Below are 23,797 nucleotides of genomic sequence, written 5' to 3'. Positions count from 1 at the left end.
GGTAGATGTATTTGATTTGATGAGTCTAAAAATATAATTTCCCATTTAAAATATATATTGCAGCTGTTTCTGGATGATAGCGTTCGGAACATTGCCGCGGGAAGAGAAATGGGACTGCAGGCAGTTTTGGTAATTTCTTATACGACGTCGTAATAAGAAGCATAATATTCATTGAATCTGACGGTGTTTGGAATGTTTGTATAGGTTGGAAAGACGGTGAAAAGCAAGGAAGCGAACTATGCGGTGGAGTTTGTGAACAACGTGGCGCAAGCGATTCCGGAGATATGGGCAAATAAAATGGACGATGAGGATGAAACGATGACACGTACGAAAAGCAATTAAAATAAAATAATAGTGAAATAACAAGGAAGACAATAACAATAAGTTACATGGCCCCCCCACCCAATTATTTCCGTCATGTTAATATCTTTTCGTTATCTTTCTTTTTAGAGGCTACCAGAATATTCCAGAACCGTTACGTCGTGGAGAACAAAGCCAGTTACCTAATGCCAACATTAAAAAAGAAACATGTCACATCACTTCACTCAATTAATTAATCAAGAGTTTTGCATTGGACATCACAATATGGTTGGAATAATTATCTAACTATGCCTCTCTGTTAGATTAATGTTTCTTCTAACACCTTTTTTAATACCTTTTAATTAATCAATTATATATTAATTTATCCATTAATAAAAAAATATATGTTGAGAATATGTCAGAGAGAACAACATTAACGCTTTAAATAAGTGTACGTCTTTTTCAAACTTCATTAATTGTCTTTCTAAATTCATTTTTAAAAATAATGACACGCATTTAATACTGTTACTATTTTGTTGGCTAGTGCACAGTTTTCTACCTTTACATCTATAGTTTTGAACTTATCCAATATTAGCCAACACAAATTATGCAAAACCATAAACAATTTTAACAGAGTTTTACTAAATAATTGAAGACAAATATTTCAGGTATACATGTTTCCTTCATCCCAGAACTATTGAAAAGGTCCTCCAAGTAGAAAAGGAAACTTAAATTCTGAGACAAAAAGTATGTGTATATTTTGTAGCATGAAAACCATGTGTACCATGTGTTTCTCTCCTTGTTGCAAAAATTATTTATGTTACGTTTCTCCTTTATAGACGCGTAACCCCATTTTTATGACCGGAAAACAAATCAACTTCACAAGGCATATTTCTATCATGTGTGCTATTCCGACATCACCATATAGTTTACAACCAAAGTACCAAGAGTTGAATCAATTAACGAGATTGGTTTTATTTTAATAGAAGGAAATAACATTAATGACTATTAGTAATATTTATTTATTTTAATTTGAAAATGAAAATAATATATATTATTCTCTCATCACTTTTCTCGTACTTGTTTTGGTTTTTAAACTTTTTCCTTTTTTGCTATACAATTTTTGTTAATTTATTTTTTCTTAATTATTAAATTTATTTAAAATTTACAAAGTTCACTATTTTCCTACTTATCATAATCTTAACATGGCATTGAATAAACTATTTTTTGAGTTCAGTAAAAGTAATTGAATAGACTAATTTATTTTCTATTCGTGTATTTGTTTTTCTTTTTTCATATTCTTCCTTTTCAATCTAAATCCTAAAATGTTATATCGTATAAATAAACGTAAGAAGTTAAAACATGGAGTACTTAATTCTGAAACTTCATCGTTAAGATTTATTTGCAGGAGTTATGCATCAATTATAATGTAAATGTTAACATAGACTAATTTTTAGACAAAAGTTCAAATACCCCAAACATATTTTTTCTATTTTTAAATAGTTAAAAAAAAAAAATGCATATGTGAGGTGTAACACACAGGCAGGAGATGATTGGTAAGACAATGCCAATTACTTAATTTGTCCCTATTTATATATCTGACGCGGCGAATCGGAATAAACTATTATTCCGTAACTTAAATGGTTAACCACAACTCAATTAAAGACTTTATTTATTTTTTACTAGTTTTGGAACTTAGATTTACATTTATAACCCTTTTAAGGGTTTTGCATAATCCTGATTAAATATTATTGTGTAGTTGTTGTGTTTTGCACTAATGAAAGTTCAGATATAAGTGACCTTTGAACTAGTTTTATAGATTTTTTTCTCTTACACTTGTCTATTTGTTACGCAGTTTTTCTTTTCAAATTATTAAAATTTTAATAAATTGTGTAGAAAAATATACAAATACTCTTTAATTATAGAAATAAATACAAATTATATATTCAAAAGTTGAATTTTGATTTCGTAGTGATTTTATGTAATTTTTCAAAATGGTATAAATAATTGATTCATTACAATAACTACTTATGTATTTGATTTTTAGTATAATAAGAAAATTAGTTAATCTTAGTATTAAATTTTAACTTTGTTTGAACTCTATTAAATATTGATGTAATTGAATTTAATTATTGTCAAATTGTCAAATGTATTTATTAAAGATAGAAAATTAATGTTAATATTTAATAATCTTAAAACAATCACTAAAGATTTTGTATGATCAGACTAGTAAACAATTTGATGAAAGAGAAAAAAAAAAAAGTTTAAGATAAACTATCTAGTAGTACATACATTTGTTACACTTAACTCTTTTTTTTTAAGTTTTGAATTATTCCTTTAATATATATGTTTTATATATGGAGAGAAGGAGACTTGTATTAATGTAAACGATGTAATATATTGTATCTAGTGTTAAATTTTTTGTATAAATTTTTTTATTGTTAATAAAAATATTTTCATTCAATTTTATTCTGGTGTTTTATTATTCTATTATTGTTGCGAATTCAATTATTTTAAATTTAGAAAAAAAAAGTTATTTTGTATTAAAATTATTTATTTTATGTTATACTAAAAACAAAATATATTAATATTATCAATTTAAATGGAATATATATATATATATATATATATATATATATATATATTAAGAAGAAACAAATTGGAGAATGAAAGAATATAAAACCAACGTCTTAGAACACGTTATCTCCAAAGTGTTATTGTGACTATTTTATGGAATAAAATTTTTAAAAGTTGGAAATAGATTACTAAATTTGCTTATCTGAGTTGTAACACAAAGCTTTGACACGATTGGTAAGATAATGTGAAGTTACCATTTTGTCACGATTTCTGTATCCGATGCATGTCGTGTTGGAGTCGATTATGATTCCATGTTCGTTTACTAGTAAAATAATATTAACTTTTTATTATTAATGTCAGAGGAAAAATGAAAATATATATTTTTAGTTTCTTGTATAATAATTTTATTCTAAAAATTGTTTACGATTAAGGAAAAGCGTAATGTGTTACATTCATTTTTGCTTTAGTTTCTTAAAAATAAATTATTTTTATGATATAAAAAGAAAAATAAAAACAAGAAAATAATATAATAAAATGCTACCTATTCGAGTAAGTTCTTGGAGATTTATTTTTTCTATTTCATTTTTACGTCTTTCTCCTTGTGTATCTTGAACAGTATGATACACGTTTGAACATTATATTTAAATAATTGGTTCACCACGGAATTAAAATACACTCTTGAATATTATATTAGAATAATTGTTTCATCTATTCCAAACAAAACATTTTAACTGTAAAAAATATAAAAAACAGTTTTCTCAATATTATTGTATTAAAACATATTTGTTATAATTTATATGTTATATAATTTAATTTGGAAATTAAAAACCTTTTTTTATCAATATAAGATTTTTTTTCAAGTTTTGAATTATTTTTTCAAGTACACCAAAATAGTTAGTTGGTGTGGTGATTCTTCAACGTAGACTTAGGTTCACCTAAAAATTATATTCCATTTAAAATAGAACTGAACTAAAACCATTAAAACTGAAAGAAATCCGTTTTTAACAACTCTAGATGAACATTTTAAGTTGAATCAACCATTATGCTTGGGACTAGTTTTATGTAAGAATGGTATTATGGGGGCGGATGATGCGTATCAGTTCGCTATTAAAAAGTGGAGCGAGATTGGTTTGTTCGCTAACTCGAATAAATAAGAAAAATAATTATTTTATTTTAAAAAAATCATACCTTACACATATTATTATTATAATATGATATTTTATTTTATTTAAAAAATAAATTTAATTTATAAAAAATATATTTTATTTTAATTATTTTAAAAAATTAATATTAAAAATAAAAGTAAATTTTATTTTAAGTAAAATTTTATATTTAATTTTTTTAATAAAAAATAATAAAGACAAAAGGTTTTATTAAAATATTATGTAACAAAATTTTGATATACTCTCATACATTTTTTACAAGAAAAATATATGCAAAATAAAATTTTAATTATTTTTATAATGTTTAAATGTTTTTATATTTTTTTTATCTTAATCGAATGAATTAAAACTGGCAACATTCCTATATTTTTCCAAATTTAAAAACTATAATCTGTATAAATTATTAAAATGAATATATAAACACAATATAAATATGTCTACAACTCTTTCTTAAAATGTTTCAAAACATATTTCTCTTCATAAGACTTTAAATATCTACATAAAATTAAAATAATTATTTTCAAATTTTAAATAAAATAATTTCATCATTCAGCTTCTCATTGAGGAGGAGCTTTATCACCTGTAACATCATCTACTCCCGTGTAAATACACGATTATCACAGATAAAGAAACAACACAAACAAATAACAAGGTAAGCTAGTATATAATTTCAATTTGAAATTAATAAACATAAATCATTAAGTCTCATGCAATTTTTCATATCATCAAGTGTCTATTAAAATTTAATATTCATCTTTCACATGTCAGACTTCCACTGACTCATATCACATAGACACTTGACTCTACTCCCGAAAGACTTGTGCGTTGACTTAGACTCGGAGATCTGCACCTGTCATACTATATCACTGTGAAATCCACACAGCTATGCGCATAAATAATCTCAATATCATCTCTCTCCTAGTATGACAGGGTTAACTCATATAACAGGTCAAGTTAGTTATCTTTCAAACAACTTACCCATTCATATGAATCTTCTTCGACTCTCACCACTTGAATTACTTTATCTATATGATTCTATTATCTCAGTAGAGTCAGTATATCTCCTTTTAGACGAATCCCTAGTCAATGTACATCCTAAACAATCTTAACACGGTATTTTCTTTCCTGAAAATACTATGTCTTGATCTTACTTTCACATCATTGCACACTTCATTTAACACATCAATACACCATTCAATCACAACATAAATTTTAAACTTTCTAAACAATCCAAATATATCCAAAAAGTCATTTAACAATAATAATCCTAAATAAACTATCCTAAAATAATAATAATAGTAATATATATGTATATATAATTGGCTTGAGCTAAAATTTTTAGTGTGAGCTAAAATACCTCAGAGTGCACCAAGGACTTTTGGCTTGACCGAAATATTTTTAGTATGAGCTAAATGACACCAGAGTGCATCCAATACTTTTGGATTGATCGAAAATATTTTAGTGTGAGCTAAATGACACCAGAATGCAACCAAAATAACAAAGTCCATGCTATAGCTGAAATTAATCTAAATCAACATCAAACAACCAATACTCAACAACATTATAATTTTATAACAGCAACCATATATCAAATTTCACATTCAAATCTCAGTCAATTTCTAATATACTTAAACAAACAATCCTGGAAGAAAGTTTGAGACTGGTGACCACGTCACCCCCACATCCAGATCTTCTAGTCTAGTGTTCTATTGGAAATTAAGGCTAGCTTCCCTTACCTGAAATTTAAGAGATATTCGCTAAGAACTCCAAATCCACCAAGAACTTAAAGGTAACTTAACCTGCACCAAATAGTCCTAATAAAAAATCTAACTATATCACAAGGACCCTAAGCTAACAGAGATTAACCCTGAAGCTAAAAGTGTCACATGCAAAGCAAAGACAAAAACAAATTAACAAGTTCAAAATTTGACTCAAAGAAAATAGCAAAAATGAACTTACTCTATCAGAGATTCTGATTGGGCAATCTTGTAAAATTCACTGTCAGGAGTTTGATGGTGGACTTCGATCGTCGAACTGATGAGTTAGGAAGTCAAAATCTTAGAGAGAAGGGAGAGGAAAGGAAAAAGAAATCTGAATAACATAATTTCTATTTATATGCTCTTTTAAATTTAATAATAAAATATTCAAGTGTCACTTTAATTGTAACACTTCTACTCTAAAACTATTTTTCTCAATCCTTACAAAAACAAGGATGAAGATTTATTTTTTCAGCAGCAAATTATTTTTTTTATAATTAATGAAATTTTAATTTAAAAAAGTATTTTCCTTACACATCTGCAAATCCGCAGACTACCTCTTATACGAGGCGGACCAGTGAAATAAGCCCGCACTTCTTATCCAGAACAGATCAACCCGACTCGCATTTTACAGACTAATAGTGGGATAGGCCTATGCAAAACGATTAAGTCTACATTGCAACCCATAATTTTATGTAGGATATAAAGTGATTGTAGACTGTTTTTTTTTATTTTTTTTATAAAGATTGAAAAATCTTTAAAATGTTTTTTTTATTCATTCTGATAAAAAAAATTAAATCAACCATCATAATAATACACATTTTTTTTAACGCTTAAAGACACAATTCAAAACATGTAATAAGATGGATGTATCCAGGGTTTTCAAAAAAAATATTGACTGATTTAGATTGGTTTCGGCTTGAAAGTCTAATTTAACCTATATTTTAAAAGGAACTATATTTCCCCCGTAATCTGATCTTATATTTGATACGTAGACTAATATGGCTATTTATACAAATTTAATTTTAATATCCTGCATATGTCTAAATATAATTATATAAGAATGCACAGCATCAACCAACTTGCTAAATTAGTTAGGCTTATTATAGGACAATGTTTTCTCTCGTACTTTCTTTAACAACATTCAACATCGAAAGACCGAGAAAATAACAAAGAAAAATACCCTAAAGTTTGATACGATAATAATGAAATAAATGAACAGGGAGACAAGAAAATAAAAGAAAAAAAAATCTTATTTATGTATCAATGGAAATTCCTTTTGAGTGTTTAAAAACAATCATAGTTACGAGTTATTACCGGTGTTATTATTACTTTAAAAAATAATCTCATTTAATTAAAGTGTATGAAAATAAATAAATTCTAAAAATACCACTTCCATAAGTGTTGAAAAAATAAATATAACAGAATACGGACTGAAGATGAAAAGGGGAGTTGGATTTGTATTGAATTGATGGAATTACCTTGTCCTACCTTAATGCAATATTAATATAGATATATAGATAAATCGACTTTGTCACTAATAATATATTTAAAAAACATTTAAAAAATTGAACATGACTCAGTATCTCTTACCTACACCTATATAAACACGTTAATAAGCATTAAAGATGTTATATAAGATTATAAATTTGTTGACAAAAATAATAAAGCCCCTGTTTAAAAAGTTATTTTGATTTTTTTCTAATGAAATCTAGTGTATGTATGTTAAATATTTGAAGTCCTGTATCTATATTTCAATGTAAAAAAAATCAATTTATTAAAACAAATTTATATTGAAGTTGACCCCAACTTAAAAATGAACTAAGGAACCTTTAAGAATTTAGAATTAACGAATAAAAAAAAGGTGAAGAGCATAAACTGATATGTTGTCTCATCAGTGATAGGAGGAATAAGTTCAGAAAATGGAATAAACTAAAAAGAAAAAAAAATGAAGATTGTAAATAGACAGGTTGATGTGTGTGTGTGAAGCAAGAGGGTGGTTGCCGTTATAATAATCGTAGTATTATTAATGAATGGTATGATATGATACTGGGTTGGGCAGCACAGCGCCAGGGTATTATCGTCATTGAAAGATTTGGCGCGGATATAGCAGTTAGCGAAATGCGCTTATCGTGTGGACCCCGCGTCTACTCGGCTTCCAAATTCGAAACGGTGACGCAGCGATCATCCCATCATCAACAATGTCTATCCAACCCACGTGCTCCACGTCATCTCCTCTCTATAAATTCCCCTCCCTTCCCTGTCTTCAAAGCTCGCTTCCTTCTCTTCATTTCCCATACCATTTTACTCCTTTCTTCTTCCTCTTCTTCTCCTACAATGGGTATTAACTCCCTCGTTTCCCCTTTCGACGCCATCATCTTTGGTGAGTACAGGCCAACGCATGCTTCCTCTCTTTCTTCTCTCTTCCAAATCACTCTTTCTTAATTAGCTCTGAATTAATTGTTAATAATTAAACAGATTTGGACGACACCTTGTACCCCTCCACCACCGGAATCGACCGCTGCGTCAAGAGGAACATCGAACTCTTTCTCATCGAGAAATGCGGATTCTCAGAATCCAAAGCGGCTCATCTCCGAGTTGAATTATTCAAAACCTACGGAAGCACCCTCGCCGGTTTGCGAGTCAGTATAACACACCACTTCAATTTCCATCAATGTCTCTTCCACAACTCACAATAACAGTAACAATAATACTCATTGCAACAATCTCTCTTTCCTTACTTTACAGGCACTTGGCTATGATATCACCGCAGAGGAATACCACAGGTGAGAATAAAACTACACCAAACAAATTTTATTTGTTAACAATAAACAAACATGGCATACACCTAAACTTTTCGTTCTCTTGACTTTCAACCAGTTTCGTGCACGGAAGGCTACCTTACGACTCGATCAAGCCTGACGTTCAGTTACGCAACCTGCTCTGCACTATCAAACAAAGAAAAATTGTATGTTTCTTCTCACTCGAAATTTTCTTTCCTCTTTTTTTATTACTATTTTATTCTTATATTTTCTTATCTTCGTTTAAGGTTTTTACCAATTCGGATAGGATCCACGCGATGAGAGCGTTGGATAGGCTTGGGATCAGTGACTGTTTCGAGCAGGTTATTTGCTTCGAGACTATTAACCCGAATCTCCCCAACTCGACCCGACCCGACGAATTTCCCGTCCTCCTCAAACCCTCGCTGGACGCTTTCAGGATCGCGCTAGACGCTGCCAACGTGGAGCCTCGTCGTACGGTAAGGCCGCCGTGAACTGCCTTTACTGTGTACAGTCACTTTAAAATGATTAATACAAAGATCAGCAATAATTAACGGTATCAAAAACCTAAACCATGGAGTTCTAAAAAGTTAGTTGATCACAGGGTTATTCTAGGCATGCGATAAAGGACTCCATTAGTTCTGAAGAAAATCACTTTCTAAATATTGATCCAAATATGTAAAAAAAAAATACTCATAAAAAAGTTTCCACCCACTTTACAAACCGACAAAAGTCGAGAAACGAAACGGGTCGTCACTTCCTGTTTCGCGATGTCGTTTTTTGACAGTGAAAACTTAAAATGAGATTATTATTTAAGTTAAGGTCAGAAAGCGCAAGTTTTATATTTTATTAGAAATTATTGAGATGAATAACCAATAATGGTTTGAATTTGACATACATCTTTTAAAAAAATACACTTATAATAATATATTGCAAAATTTTAGATTAAAAATAAAATAAATATAATTAAAATATTATTATTTTAAATTATGAGGTAGATGTATTTGATTTGATGAGTCGAAAAATATATATTGCAGCTGTTTCTGGATGATAGCGTTCGGAACATTGCCGCGGGAAGAGAAATGGGTCTGCAGACAGTTTTGGTAATTTGCTATACGACGTCGTATAAGACCTAGTATAAGTAGCATAATATTCATTGAACGTGATGATAAGTGGTGTGTTTGTTTGGAATGTTTATATAGGTTGGAAAGACAGTGAAAAGCAAGGAAGCGAACTATGCGGTGGAGTTTGTAAACAACGTAGCGCAAGCGATTCCGGAGATATGGGCAAATAAAATGGAGGATAAGGATGAAACGATTACACGTACGAAAAGCGAGTTGGAGTCTGCGTTGGCCATTGCTTTGGTTGGAGCTTGAAAACTGAGGCTTTGTTGTTTGGATATGGGATGAGGCTTGGTGTTGTACATTCCCAACCAACCCAACCATCTAAGAAATTAAAATAATAGTGAAATAACAAGGAAGACAATAACAATAAATTACATGGCCCATCTACCCAATTATTTGTGTCATGTTAATCGTGTCAATATTGTAACATATCGTCTTCTTATCAATCAAATCAATTTCTCTCTCTCAAACTACTTTTCGTTATCTTTCTTTACAGGCTACCAGAATATTCAACAACCGTTACGTCCTGGAGAACAAACCCCGTTTACCGTTTGAACCCTTGCTTTTGCAAAAGGTCGTTGCCTATTTTCCTAATGCCAACATTAAAAAAGAAACACGTTACATCACTTCACTCAATTAATTAATCAAGAGTTTTGCATTGGACATCATAATATGGTTGGAATAATTATCTAACTATGCCTCTCTGTTAGATTAATGTTTCTTCTAACACCTTTTTTAATACCTTTTAATTAATCAATTATATATTAATTTATCCATTAATAAAAAATATATGTTGAGAATATGCCAGAGAGAACAACATTAACGCTTTAAATAAGTATACGTCTTTTTCAAGCTTCACCAATTGTCTTTCTAAATTCATTTTTAAAAATAATGACTCGCATTTAGTGCTGTTACTATTTTGTTGGCTAGTGCAAATTTTTCTACCTTTACATGTATAGTTTTGAACTTATCCAATATTAGCCAACACAAATTATGCAAACCATAAACAATTTTAACAGAGTTTTATTAAATAATTGAAGAAAAATATTTCTGGTATATAATGATATTTAGTTGATGCTATATATATTTGTAATCTACTATTAGGACGAATTAGTTTATACAAAATTAAAAATATTAAAATTTGGAGAATTTCTATTCATTGACTTATATATAGATTCATTTTAACTTATATAGAGAATTTTTTTTTCTAAAAGTTATTATGAATGTTTTTCCATATGTAAATATTTCCTATGCCTTTTTTCTGAATGAGTAGTGATTAAGGCAAGAGGACACAAAATTCAACGCAAGTAACTTAATTTCATTCATCTATAATTGAGCTTATAATAAGTAATTAAGCTGTCTAATGATAATGAAGAGTAACGAACATGAGTCCTACTCATCAAGAAGCAGTCATCATGACTTTCAGATTCATTTACATATAAATAAGATAAATTTTCGACAGGAGATACATTCATTTACTATATATATAAATTAATATTTACAAAATACCAAGTAAATAGATTACTAAAAAAAATACGCATCCAAATTTTAAATACAAGTAAATTAAATATATCAAAGAAAGAGAGCGATGGCCACCCTGTTGCTGATGAGAATATTTTCTAAATCACTGATAAATTCTTGATACGATTAGAGAATAGTTCTATAATAGTGAAGCATTTTTTTTTTCACGTTTGTCTTGGTGATAATTATTTTTAAAAAAAATATCAGAATGAAATGAATCTCTTTTTTAATAACTAAGATTTGAAAATTTCAACACACTATAAATATATTTTTTTATCAATAATAGCCGTGCAACTAGTAATATAATAACTAACGATAGAATAGTTGATGCCATGCTATATCTTGCTAACTCAGCTCATCTCTCAAATTGTTTAGGATGAATTTTGACTATGTTCCTAATAAAGTAAGGCAAATTCTCCCTGCATCCATTTTTCTTTAACCTATAACTTATATATTTTTAAATGTCCAAAAATGTCTTTCATTCTGGAAATAAAAATATAGAATTAAAAAAAATATAGCTTGAAAAAAGAAATCTAAAATAAATTATTATGTTTTAGAAATGAAATTTTATGTAGAATTTGAAAATCTAAATCTATTTGAGAAAAATAATTTTAGAATACAAAAAAATATGTTTAAGATAAAAAATTTAAAAAAAAATCCAAAATCTAAAAAAGTATTCTCAAAATCAAAATCCATAAAATTATTTCAGAAAGGACCTTTTCATCCACACCCCTTTTATCATTTCACAAAAAATTTGGGTGCAAGTTCAAAATTGATTGATTGCACGAAGTAAATGCCACAAAATAATGGACGACGTAATTCTTCCTGTACCCCTATATTTTTCTTTCTGCACCCTTGTATTTTTCTTCCCACACCCTACATTCTTGTGAATTGACAAAATTATTTTGGAAGTTTTTAAAAATCTCAAAGCTAGTGCAAACCACCCTCCTTCTTTTTTATTTACATTTTCATGGATACTGAGCAAGCAGCGACAGTGAGATTTCTTCCCTTGATTTTGGTGCGTTTTTAGTGGATTTATGTGGTTTCCGACAATAATTTGGTGGTAGCTGAATGTTTTTGGAAGTGTGGTTTATGGGAGAAGATGGTAAGTCTCGTTTCTTCTGTTCTGGAACCACCAAAAATTGTCAAAAGTAATTAGGATATTTTGAAATATGTTGGTGCAGAAAGAAAAATGTGGAGGTGCAGCAAGAAACACCAATAATGGGTCACAATAAACCTTATTAATCGGCCCAGTTTTAAATTAAGATAGATTAGGACAACTTTGAGTTATCTAACTAAACCTCTATTAGGATGCATATTATTTAATTTCATAAATGACTTATAGTAGAACTTTTTTCACATCCCAATTATGTTTCTTCAAAAGTTTCTGCAGACTGAGTTCTGAACATTTGGATTGAAGCTACTTAAGTTGCTGCCGTTTTAAACAAGATTTATGAAATAGCATTTTAAACAAGAGTTATGATGTGATATTTTAAACAAGGGTGGTTAAGTTCTTGTGAAGATGTTTATAAACAACAACTTTCGTCTAGTAGCCTAAATAATGTGATGTTTTTAAGTGATCCAAAATAATTATAATTCTGTGTTCCTTTTATTATATATTTTTTGTATATCGTCTGATAGACTGTGTTGCAAGATGTAGTTAAAGTTTTGATTGCATCAAATTTAGATTCAAATAAATGACTCAAGATCAGGACAACGGCAAACTCTTCCTTGACTCATTCCCATACTTTCTAGGATTCATTGATTCGCAACAGCCTTACTGCAACTGTGAAAATTGTAGAGCTACCTATTGGCCAATTATCGGAAAAAATGGTTTTTTGTCGTTGTGTTTGTCATGTAGAGTTGCTACGGTTTACAACGAGGAATACACAGAAAACGTTGTGCTATGCATGTAAGCCTCGTTGAATGTGATATAGTTGGAGGATCGATATAAAATGTAAACATCCAATGAATCACTGATCACAGAATTCTCAAATAAGCTATATATTTCTCCTAAAGTGTTGGACCTTTCGGTGTCAATATTAATCTGTTATAGGTTTGATCAAGGTGAAGCAAATCAAACATTCCAAAACATGTTGTTGACAGATTATAAAACAACAGTAAACACAAGATACGAGAAAGAAAATATTAAGGCAGAGAGTTTAGCATTTGTGGCATAAATTTGACAATAAGTACATGAGCAGATAGCATGAATGAAGCACGTGGTGCTTACAAATCGTAGGGTTGTTTGCCGGTGAACTTGACCTCGATGGGACTAACATTCTTACCAATAGACCTGAAGTTTTGGCCAACCCCTTGGCGTCCCGGGTTGACCTTCTCAGGGTAGACACCATCCTTGGGGTGCAAGTACTGGACCTCCCCATTGGGGAAGACCCTGTAGAACTGGTAATTGATCTTGTACTTGGACCTGAGTCTAGTTCCAAGAGCCAAACACTGTTCCTTCCTGGCCAACTTCAAGAGGTTGGGACCCTCCCTCATGATGGCAGCACCCCCAGTGGGCATTTCAAAGATCTGTTCTTTCGGAGACTCCCATGTGATCACATAGAACTCCTCCACCTGGGCCTTCCGCAAAAGCCCACCAGTGCTGCCTCCGAAGATCGGGGAAGGCGTGTTTGGGTCCAGTTCCGGTGGGGTGAACCCAACGGGTGCCTCTTTTGTGGCTGCCTCTGCGGTTTCATCGGCAGCAGCTCTGATTGTCTTGGACAACTTGAGGGGCTTCGGGGAGGTAAAGGAGAAGGTGGGGGATTGCTTCCATGGCACGGAGGCACGGTCGCTGAGTTTGAGACCAGAGAAGGGTGGGGTGAAGAGGGAGGCTTGGGTTGCCATGGCCATGGGTAAGAACAGCAGAAGGTTTGAGAAGTGTTTGGTTGTTGTGTTGTGAGAGATCAATGAGAAACAAAAGAGAGTAAAGAAGTATAGGGTGAAGAAGATCTTGGATGGGTGGTGTGGATTTGGATATGGATAAGTGGATATGGTTTGGACCAATTACAATCTAAGATTTTGATTCATCCTCTCACCTCACACCTCACACCTCTTATTCATCTACTCCAAAAGATTCTCAAAAGGATCTTCAAATGTAATTACAAAAAAAATCTAAAGTAAAACAACGTTTGAAAGTTCGTTTCTAGTTGCTCAAATTGAAATTTTGGTTTCTTTTTAATTTTCTGAGTTTAAAAGTATTTTTGTTAGATAAAATACCCACTTTATCAATTTTTAACACTAGCCGCGTTCATTTTGATTTTTATGGTTATAAAAATATCTATTTCACATAACATTTTTCTGCAGTTTACTATGTAAGTAAGTTAACAAAATTATAGTTATAAGTTGATAAAATTATCAATTTAATAATAGTAATAGACTAAAGTGGATTTTTTTGTTAAATTTAAGAGATTGAATTAAAATAAAAAAAATTAAATGGAAAGAAAAGTTGTATTTTAGTCAAGTGTACATTGTACTTCGATTTTTAATGTTGTTAACTTTTCATTATCCAAGCGAACATGTCAGGAAAATTTAACTAAATTTTTTTATTGTAATATATATATATATTATTTTATTTTTAAATATTTTAAACTGTATACAATTTAAGTTTTATCTTATAGGCAAGGAGAGCAGCTGAAATATTTGAGAGTAATGGGTTTAAACTTTGATCTTCTAGCTTTAAATTGGAGACTATTTGTTTCAATATTTTCAAGCTAATAATGGACGTTTATGAAAGAAACTGGGATACATCGTGACCCAATGGATCTTTCTCTGCCAAAACATTCCTCCTCGAAGATAAACCTCCTTTATCGAATTAAGGTTTTTTCTTACTACACCTCCATAGTTTCTCCTTGCACCCTAATAGGTTAAGCAAAAAAAACCATTTTTCCGTTAAAAAAGTACATTCCAAATCCTACCATCTTAAAATGTATAGTTTTTTATTCAAACCTCTCCGATTCTAAAATTTGGAATATTTTTTCTTTAAAAAATACATTCTGAATTACATAATTCGAAAGATATTCTCGAATCTAGAAATACCTTCTGAATTTTATAATCTTAAAATTTCATAATCAAGAATGTATATTTTTAAAGAAACTCATTATGGATTAAAGAATATAAAAGACATTCTCAATCTTAAAATACCTTCCGAATTCTATATTCTAGAATTTTCCATATCATTCATATCCAAAATGAAAAAAACTTATTTTTGGTATTTTAAGAAGTAGAGACTGTCACAAGAAGCTATGAAGGTGCAAGACTCTTTTACTTTGCCTGAATTATGAGGTGAATTTGGGAGGAAAGTGTGATGAAAATGATATTATTTATATTAATGTAAAATGAATAAAAAATAAGGAGAAATTTGTGAGTGATCAGATGAGTTTTATTGAAATTGTATTTTTTTAATTGATAAAAATATAACATTATAATTTTTTCTTTGAATATAAAAAAAATAACAAATAAATATAATTTATTTTATTGTAGATTTTAGTTATTTGTAATTAGAAAATATTTTTTCCCCAAAAGGATGGGATCATCCAAGAAGGACAACTAACTTGATGGATAAAGTCTAGAGTTAGAGATATGATAATATGAGTTAATGTTAGGGTTAGGATGACAAAACAACATCCAAAATCGATTATTTACTAAACATATGAAAAAGTAGTCTTTTAAACCATACATAATTGATTATGCGAAGCAAATAATCAATTACTCATGGGTTTTATTATGTAATTTATTACTTATAAACATAAGCTAAAATCGGGATTGCGCAACGTAACTTTCTTCTACTTTCTTTACATGTAAAGTGAGATAATTAAGTTATCCAATTCATACCTTTTCTCACTTGCTTTTCCCGCACATCACCTAAAATAAAAACGTTTAATCTAAGAGAGAATGCAACTCTATTCATGTCCATAACCATGTAGTTTGTGTCTTTAACCATAAATACTTAGATAATAATGCGTGAAGCCAAAAATAATGAATAATTTAACTTCATACCATCTTAAAAAGCTTATATGTGATATATGCACGATTTTCCAAAGATATGATAAGTGTTCCTCGATAAAAATAGAGAAAATTAGGGATTTCCAAAATTTAGAAACGATAAACAGTTATCAAATAAGATGATACACAAAATAAAATAAACAACTTCGAAGATATAACTATGAAAAATAAAAAGATAAAATTATGATGGTTGGGTCACTGACCCAAGCTTTCAAATGAAAGACCAAGTAAAAAAAATCACATGAAAAGCGTAGGTTGTTAGACGAGTTTCAAGCTCAAAACTAAATTAATATTAATCTATGAAAATAATTCATCAAAGTGAAAAACAAAAATTATATTAGTTGACACACTGGGGAAATTGAACAATTTGCACTACACTGAATATATACTTGGCCCAATTTTATGTGTGCAAGTCCACGTCTATCACTGTTGTTTAAAGCCGATTTCTTCCCAAATTTCCATATATCTCTTTATGTACTCCCATGCGTTAAAAATATCCAATGTGGAACCCATATATTTTTTATATTATAAAATCTGTAACTTAAATTTTGTATTTGGAATGTGTTCATTGGAATATAAAATTTGAAATACAATTTAAATTTTCGACATTTTGAAAGTAAGGAAATAACGGCATGCAGAAAGAAATCACCTTATTTAAATTTCATAAAAAGTGTCCCTTAAATTTACTTGAAATGGACTAACTAAATCAAACATTGTAGAACAAGAGTCTCCTGAAATACTTTAAAACACAACACAGCAAATTGTTTATTTAATACCCGAACTCCATGGTTAGCCATAATTAAGTGAGAATATATATAATGGTAGGAGAGGTGTATTAGATGGATATACTGTTGGGGATTCCCTTGCCAGTGAGTCCACCCTCCTTTGAATAATCTGAGGTATTTGGATAGAGAAGTGTGTAAGGCATCTTCACTGGTCCACTTCTGTTTTTCAATCTCTTGTCCTTGTTCCTTTCCATAATATTGTTTTCTATTTCCAACAGCTTCTCTGAGAATCTAGCAAAAGCTTTCAATGGTTCATCATCTAAAGTCCATTCGGTGTTCTCACTCTGCCCAAGATACACCTCTTCCGTTGAGTGCCTTGACAAAATTTCTATTAGTGACACACCAAGGAGTGTTTGGAGCTGGGCAGTGATTGTTTTTAGGAATGCCAACTCAGGGTTTGACTTAATCTCTTCATACTCTGGGGTACCTGACTCGGGCATGAACCTACGACTCACTGTTGGACGATTAGGAAGGTAGCCAGCATAAGGATATTGTCCAAAATTCACAGCTGCATGGAAAGCAGAAGCTAGCCAAATGATAATGGTGCATGATTGAATGAGTTCCTCTCTACATTTCATCTCAGACCACCATGGCCTATCTTTTAAGTCGCCATGACCCTCGTTACGTACTTCATTCCACCAATTCTGAAGTTCATAATCTTCCTCAACCATTTCATTAGACGTGTAATAGAAGTTACAATATTCAGTCACCCAAGTTTCAATTGCCTCCCAAATTTCCAACCCATCCACAGCAAATGGATAGTCCTCTATCACAAGCTTAAGTCCATGACGATAGCTAGAATTTGGAACTGCCATTCCCCTGATATTCAATCGAAATACAATTGTAGGATGGTGTTATTATGGAGAGATTGCTAACAACACAAATTTATCAGAAATAACAAAATTCTGCGGTTTCATTTCTTACTTAATAGTACCTTACTCTTAATTTACTAGTTCTGAATAAATTTTAATCAAACGAAAAAAAGAGAGTAAAAAGAGTGTATTATTATCACCCCTCGTGATAATTTGGACTGGAATCAATTCAAGTCCATTTTTTGACTGAACTCACCTCTTAAGCAAATCAGCAGGTAGTGCCTGCTCAGGAAAAACCCAACTTTTGTATATAACAGCTGACATTTCCATGGAAAATTTGCCCGGGAAAACTGTTTTCTCCAACACCCCTCCAGCATTGATGAGTGTGTGTCGAGCTAAGGCATTTATATGCATTGTGTCCTTGAAGTGTGGCTTCAAGAGCTTGTGTATGGGATGAAGAATGCTCAACTGTCTATGTGTGGCTATTATGAATGGTTCAATTACTGCGTGAGAGTGTAACCTACGCAAGAGTCATAATTTTCTTGTCATATATTTAAGATCAGAAATATAATGAAGTTTGAAACACTTGAGGTGCTAGATTGGTTTTCTGGAAATCATACCAGTGGCTAACCAATTGATGATAACCTGAATCATTCACAGCTACATAAGCTTTAGCTAGCTGCCACACTGAAGCTGCTATTCCTTCTTTAGCTGGAACGATAACTTTGCTTACAGCTCCATGTTGATTACCTTGTGGGTGAGGTAAGCTTAGTTCTATAGCTAGTGGCTTTAGCGTACCATCATCTTGTAGAAACAAGAGCGTTCTAGAGGCATAAGTCTTTGTGTTGGTAGAGTTTATTCGACTTATGTATGGCATCAACGCATCATGGTGATCTAATATAAATAGCCTCATTTCTTGAATTGCCTGCAACATAAAGATTCTTGGTTATTGACATATAGATTAAATATAATATAATTCAATACGGGTTTGACTTCATGGAAAAGGTAATTCGTGATTAGTACCTCATTTATTGTGAACCCATCTAAACTATTTTCTATGTGTATTGCCCTGATGGAACTAGCTTGGTCTCCATAAACTTTGGGGTCTAACTTGCTGACAGGAGGAAATTCCTGCATATTGCATTTTGATTTAGCCCGTTAAAACAAAAATATCAAGTCCAAAACAGATGACATTTCGTAGTTAATGATCTATGTAGACTTTTAGTGCAAACTTTTTTCGTTAAATAATTCATTGAAGTGAAACTTTAGTTGTAATTTAAAATCACTTCGTCTATGTTTAGTCTAATTATAAATTGGCATCGTTTTGTGGTGTACTTGAAGACGTTGGATGATGACAGGGTTAACCCCAGCAAGCATTTCTCTTGCAAATTCCTCGTCTGTCCTCCAAGCACTTTTACTCTCTGCAATTATACCAATATCAAGTTAACTAGAAACGTTATTGATGAGATAATCCATGCTAAAAGAAATAAGGGGAAAGCATTAAAATACCTTTGATCACGTCAGGCATTGGAAATTTGAGGAATCTTTCACCATCATTCCTAATAAGTTCTCTCATCACCTCGAAGGGAACAAGTTCTCTGAGTTTTTTTGCCGCAGGACCACTTGGCAACTTAATACATCCCTTATAAATGTTAAGTACATCTTTAAAGGTGTCAAACTCATTAGGAGTTTTGTCACACAAAGATGTTATCCCTGGAAGCAAAACCTGACTAACAGACTTGACTGCGTAAGCCAAAAAATCTGAAAACTTGACGTGCCCAAACTGCTCATCTCTTGGAACATAAACCTTTTTTACGCATAGAATATGCAATCTTGACTCAGTTTTGGCATCTGCAATCATGACACAAACACAGTACTCGTTATCATTGAACATTTTGCAAGTGATGAATGTTGCTATCTATGGCAACTTCATTGATAACCTGTTTTGGTGTGTCGACGACCAGTTCTTCCTCTACGGGGATATGGAAACTCTGACCCTCCACCAAGCACAGGGCGTGCATTGTTAGGACCATTATCTGGAGATCCCAAATCATTATAGTATGCATAGTCATAAACTCTATCCCACTCTTTAAGCCTTCCAAACCCTTTTCCGCGAAGAACTATTAGTTCTTGTTCCCTGAATCTGCGCAGTGGCTCTGGTGTTTGACATGGAAGATAAGCCTAAATCACAAACCCAACAGCTGTTTCAACTTTCATGTATGTTTTATCATGCCTATAAAACTGTTTCAACTTTCATTAAAAATAACAGGATTTTCTTTCTTGTTTTAGGATGAAGAAGCTAGCCAGGACTCATTTATTTATTACAAAATTAGTCTAACTTTTAATTAACAAATACTTTATGTTAAGTACATTTTTAATTATGTTCAGGGGCAGAAGAAGAATTTTATTTACATATACTATTTTTTTATCCTATCATCCGAATACATGACACTAATTGATTTCCACGAAAAAACATTATAAGAGTATTTTTTTTAATCAATCAACCCTGTAATATTAATACTAGTAAAGAAAATCATGAAATAAAAATTAATTTTAGAGATAATGAAATAAAAATTAATTTTAGAGATAAAAAAATAATTAGTTGCTATAATATTAAATTAGAAATCATTTTAGGACTAAATAAATTTTTGATTTCTAAATTAGTTTTTAGTATTGTTAAATGGTTTCTAAATTGGTATCTAATTAGTAATTAAGGTTTTTGCTACCAAATTTAGAAACTAAATAATTGGTAGTTAAAACTTGGTAGCTAATTAGATATCAATTTAGAAGCTATTTAACAATAATAGAAACTATTTTTTTTTTAGTTTCTAAAATTGTCTCTAATTTAGTTACTATTACAACTAATTATTTTGGTCTCTAAAAATTAGTTTCTATTTGATGATTTTCTTGTAGTGAATATACACCTATTTAAAACTTGGATAGACGAACTACTATGAATGCATTGGCAAGGTCAATAAACTATCTTTAAATTTATTTGATTAACTTATAAATAAGAATATTTGATAAATAATTATAAGAAAATGATAAAAAAATGGTAAGAAGAAAAGATGTTTCTTATTCTCTTACATCACATCACGATGTATAGGAAATATATATGGTGTTTCTCACTCCAAATTACAATTTAGGTAGAGATAATAATTGCACATCATGAGATTCTATAATTATTAAATTAATTGCACATAATTGGGTGCAATATCGTAAAATATTGCATACAATAATTGCATATAATTTGATAATTATTATTTCCTTAATAATAATTTAATATAGCTTATTTTAAAATTTTCTATCTTATTAAGTTATAAGCTACTTTAGTTAATTAGTTTATAGCTTTACCTAGTAAGCTATTTAATTTTCTTTGGTTATTATTGCTTTTATTTCAGTATATTTTCTTATTATTCTTAATTTTTTTTACCTATTATTATCTATTTTAATATTTGCTAGATTTTTTTTTTTATTTTTAAGCAATTCAAATTTTAAAAAATATCTAATATTACAAATTGAAGTAACAAATATTTCATTAAATGATATTATGTGAAAATTACACATAATAAAAATTGTAAAAAAGAAATTCAATGTAACAATAATTTAAATTGAGAAATAAAAAAAGGTTAAGTTTATGAAAAAATAAATTTGGTTTCAAATAAAAATAATAATATATAACTTTTAAAAAATAAATAGAAGTACTAAAACCTTTAATGATAGTTTAATTATTATTTTAAAAAATCTAAAATTATAATCACATATGATATATTTTTAGAAAACTCAAATTTCGTTTATGTGATAAATTTTTGTAATTATATCATTTTAATGTCATTTTACATTTATTTTAAGTTTATCAACTAATTTATTAGTTAGTTTATCAAATTTTTCTAATTCCATAAGTTAATTTCGAACTTGAAATTTATAACTTAAGTATCAATTAATTTATAAGCTAATAATGTCCAACAGACTTTAAAAATATATAATATATAAGGACTATTCATTTATAAAATATTATCCAGATATTATAAAATATTATTAAAATTATGATTGATTTCTACGTGACACAATTTAATTTTAATAATTATTTCTCATAAATTGAAAACTTTAATCACATCTACTTATCCAAAACTATGTACTTTTTCTTAAGTGTGATAAGAAATTTCTTCGAAAAAATAAGAAATTTAATAAGCTTATTTTCACTAAACAAAAATCATTAAATTAAATAAAAACTAATGTTAAAGATAAAAAATAATTATTTTATAGTAACTAAACTAGAAATTTTTTTTTCTAAAATAGTTTTTATTGTTGTTAAATAGTTTCTATCAAAGTTTTTCCTACCAAATTTAGAATCTAAATAATTGGTAGTTAAAACTTTAGTAGTTAATTAAATACCAATTTAAAAAATATTTAACAACTATAGAAACTACTTTAAAAATAAAATTTGTTTGTAGTCTCTAATTATCTAATTTAGTCATTATAGCAATTAATTCTTATTTTTTCTAAAATTAATTTTTATTTAATAATTTTCTTGTAATATTTATTTAACAACATATTTACAATTATTATTTTATATTACAATGAATACATATGTGATAAAATAATAAGACAAAATTAATGCCTTTTAATATTTGGTTAATAATGCCAACTATAACATGAAAAAATAACAAGTTCTTATATTATAAGGACAATGATCTCACTACCTTGCTTTTAAGTTGTTCTACTGTTAGATTTATAAGTTTTTGTGTATAAACATATAATAGTAGCGAGAAAAAGTAGTAATAAGTATAAAATGAAGATTAAATTTAAAATGAAGTTACCTTATTGGCAAAGAAGACACGATCATTGGCATAACGATGAACAGGATAGATCCAAGAATTGCAGAGAAATTTGACAGGGCCATGCCCAGGAATGTGTTCTATGTCCAGTGTCTTCAGGTAGAACTGGCTATGGTGATGGTTCTTGATTATGAATGCCCCAGGAACTCCCATGCTTTCATCCCACTCAAATGTAATGGAGAATTCTACATGCGTTGCTGGAGTTGTTAGAGAAGAAATGGTTGAAACCCATTTCTCCAAGTATGCCACCTCTCCAATGGGACCTGGGTTTGGAGAATTTGCACTGATGAGCTGAAGAGAGACACCCCTCCCTAACAACTCATGAACTCGATCAAGAACGTTCGCTTTTATGTCATGAAAGTCCAAAAACCCCTTCTTCATTACAATCACTCTCCCTCTCACCTCTCTCCTTCTCCCCAACTTTTGCTTCACCTCCATTCTTCTTCTTCTCTTTCTCTTTCTCTTTCTTTTCTTTTAGAGAAACCATATAAGAATACATGTTTAAGGGTCCTTTATATAATATCAAAATAACTTCTTTATTAAGATTATTTAGTTAATTATAATATATAATTGGGTCAACTATATTTTGCATTCGTGTAAAATAGAAAAATTCATAGAAGCATATCTAATTTATAATCCAATTTCATGTAATATGAATGGTGAGTCTATAGGTTGATTATTTTTATTTTTTTTATCAACAATAAAGAATAATAAATAGGAACCATTTTAGAAGTGGTTCAACCTTTATACAAAATACACCAAAATCAACTTCTGACAAACATCACCAACCTAAAAAAAAAATTACCCGTAAAAAAGCTGAAATAAACCTAATAAATTTAAATTTTATTTTATTAAGTTGTAATATAATTATTATTTAATGAAGCTAAAATGTTGAGTGTTACTTATATTACCAAGGTTACATTATATTCCATACTTGTTGTTAAATTAATTGATAACTTTTAATCAGGTTACTTTAACAGCTTTTTCATATAGTTGTTGTAATAGTGGTTTAACTGTTTGAGTGAGTTGTGTGAATTTGCAATGAAGTAGTTACAAGTTGAAGTTTAAAGGTGATTCTAAAAAGAATATTTGGGTGGATTGAACTTGCAAAAGATTGATAATGTTGTCGAATTGCT

General features: G+C 29.9%; 3 protein-coding genes across 3 annotated transcripts; 1 reads left to right on the top strand and 2 right to left on the bottom strand.

The window, feature by feature from the left end:
* Window positions 1-7,825: 7,825 nt before the first annotated feature.
* Window positions 7,826-10,171, top strand: LOC137827699 (phosphate metabolism protein 8). Its single transcript, XM_068633966.1, has 7 exons — window positions 7,826-8,180; window positions 8,276-8,439; window positions 8,546-8,583; window positions 8,678-8,765; window positions 8,847-9,056; window positions 9,615-9,680; window positions 9,780-10,171. Exons 1-7 carry the CDS (start codon window positions 7,841-7,843, stop codon window positions 9,951-9,953), a joined length of 1,080 nt encoding a protein of 359 aa, XP_068490067.1. The 5' UTR covers window positions 7,826-7,840; the 3' UTR covers window positions 9,954-10,171.
* Window positions 10,172-13,354: 3,183 nt separating this feature from the next.
* LOC137827698 (photosystem I reaction center subunit II, chloroplastic-like) lies at window positions 13,355-14,282 on the bottom strand. Its single transcript, XM_068633965.1, has one exon. It carries the CDS (start codon window positions 14,073-14,075, stop codon window positions 13,452-13,454), a length of 624 nt encoding a protein of 207 aa, XP_068490066.1. The 5' UTR covers window positions 14,076-14,282; the 3' UTR covers window positions 13,355-13,451.
* Window positions 14,283-16,859: 2,577 nt separating this feature from the next.
* LOC137829756 (linoleate 9S-lipoxygenase 5-like) lies at window positions 16,860-23,150 on the bottom strand. Its single transcript, XM_068636660.1, has 8 exons — window positions 22,644-23,150; window positions 19,764-20,004; window positions 19,333-19,674; window positions 19,159-19,244; window positions 18,847-18,954; window positions 18,444-18,748; window positions 18,080-18,343; window positions 16,860-17,830 (listed from the first exon to the last, which is right to left on the bottom strand). Exons 1-8 carry the CDS (start codon window positions 23,097-23,099, stop codon window positions 17,062-17,064), a joined length of 2,571 nt encoding a protein of 856 aa, XP_068492761.1. The 5' UTR covers window positions 23,100-23,150; the 3' UTR covers window positions 16,860-17,061.
* Between the last annotated feature and the right edge of the window lie 647 nt (window positions 23,151-23,797).

The sequence above is a fragment of the Phaseolus vulgaris genome, chromosome 7, assembly GCF_000499845.2.
Source record: "Phaseolus vulgaris cultivar G19833 chromosome 7, P. vulgaris v2.0, whole genome shotgun sequence".
Taxonomy (NCBI): Eukaryota; Viridiplantae; Streptophyta; class Magnoliopsida; order Fabales; family Fabaceae; genus Phaseolus; species Phaseolus vulgaris.
Note: the sequence above shows the minus strand (reverse complement) of the source record. Positions and strands in the feature narration are given on the sequence as shown.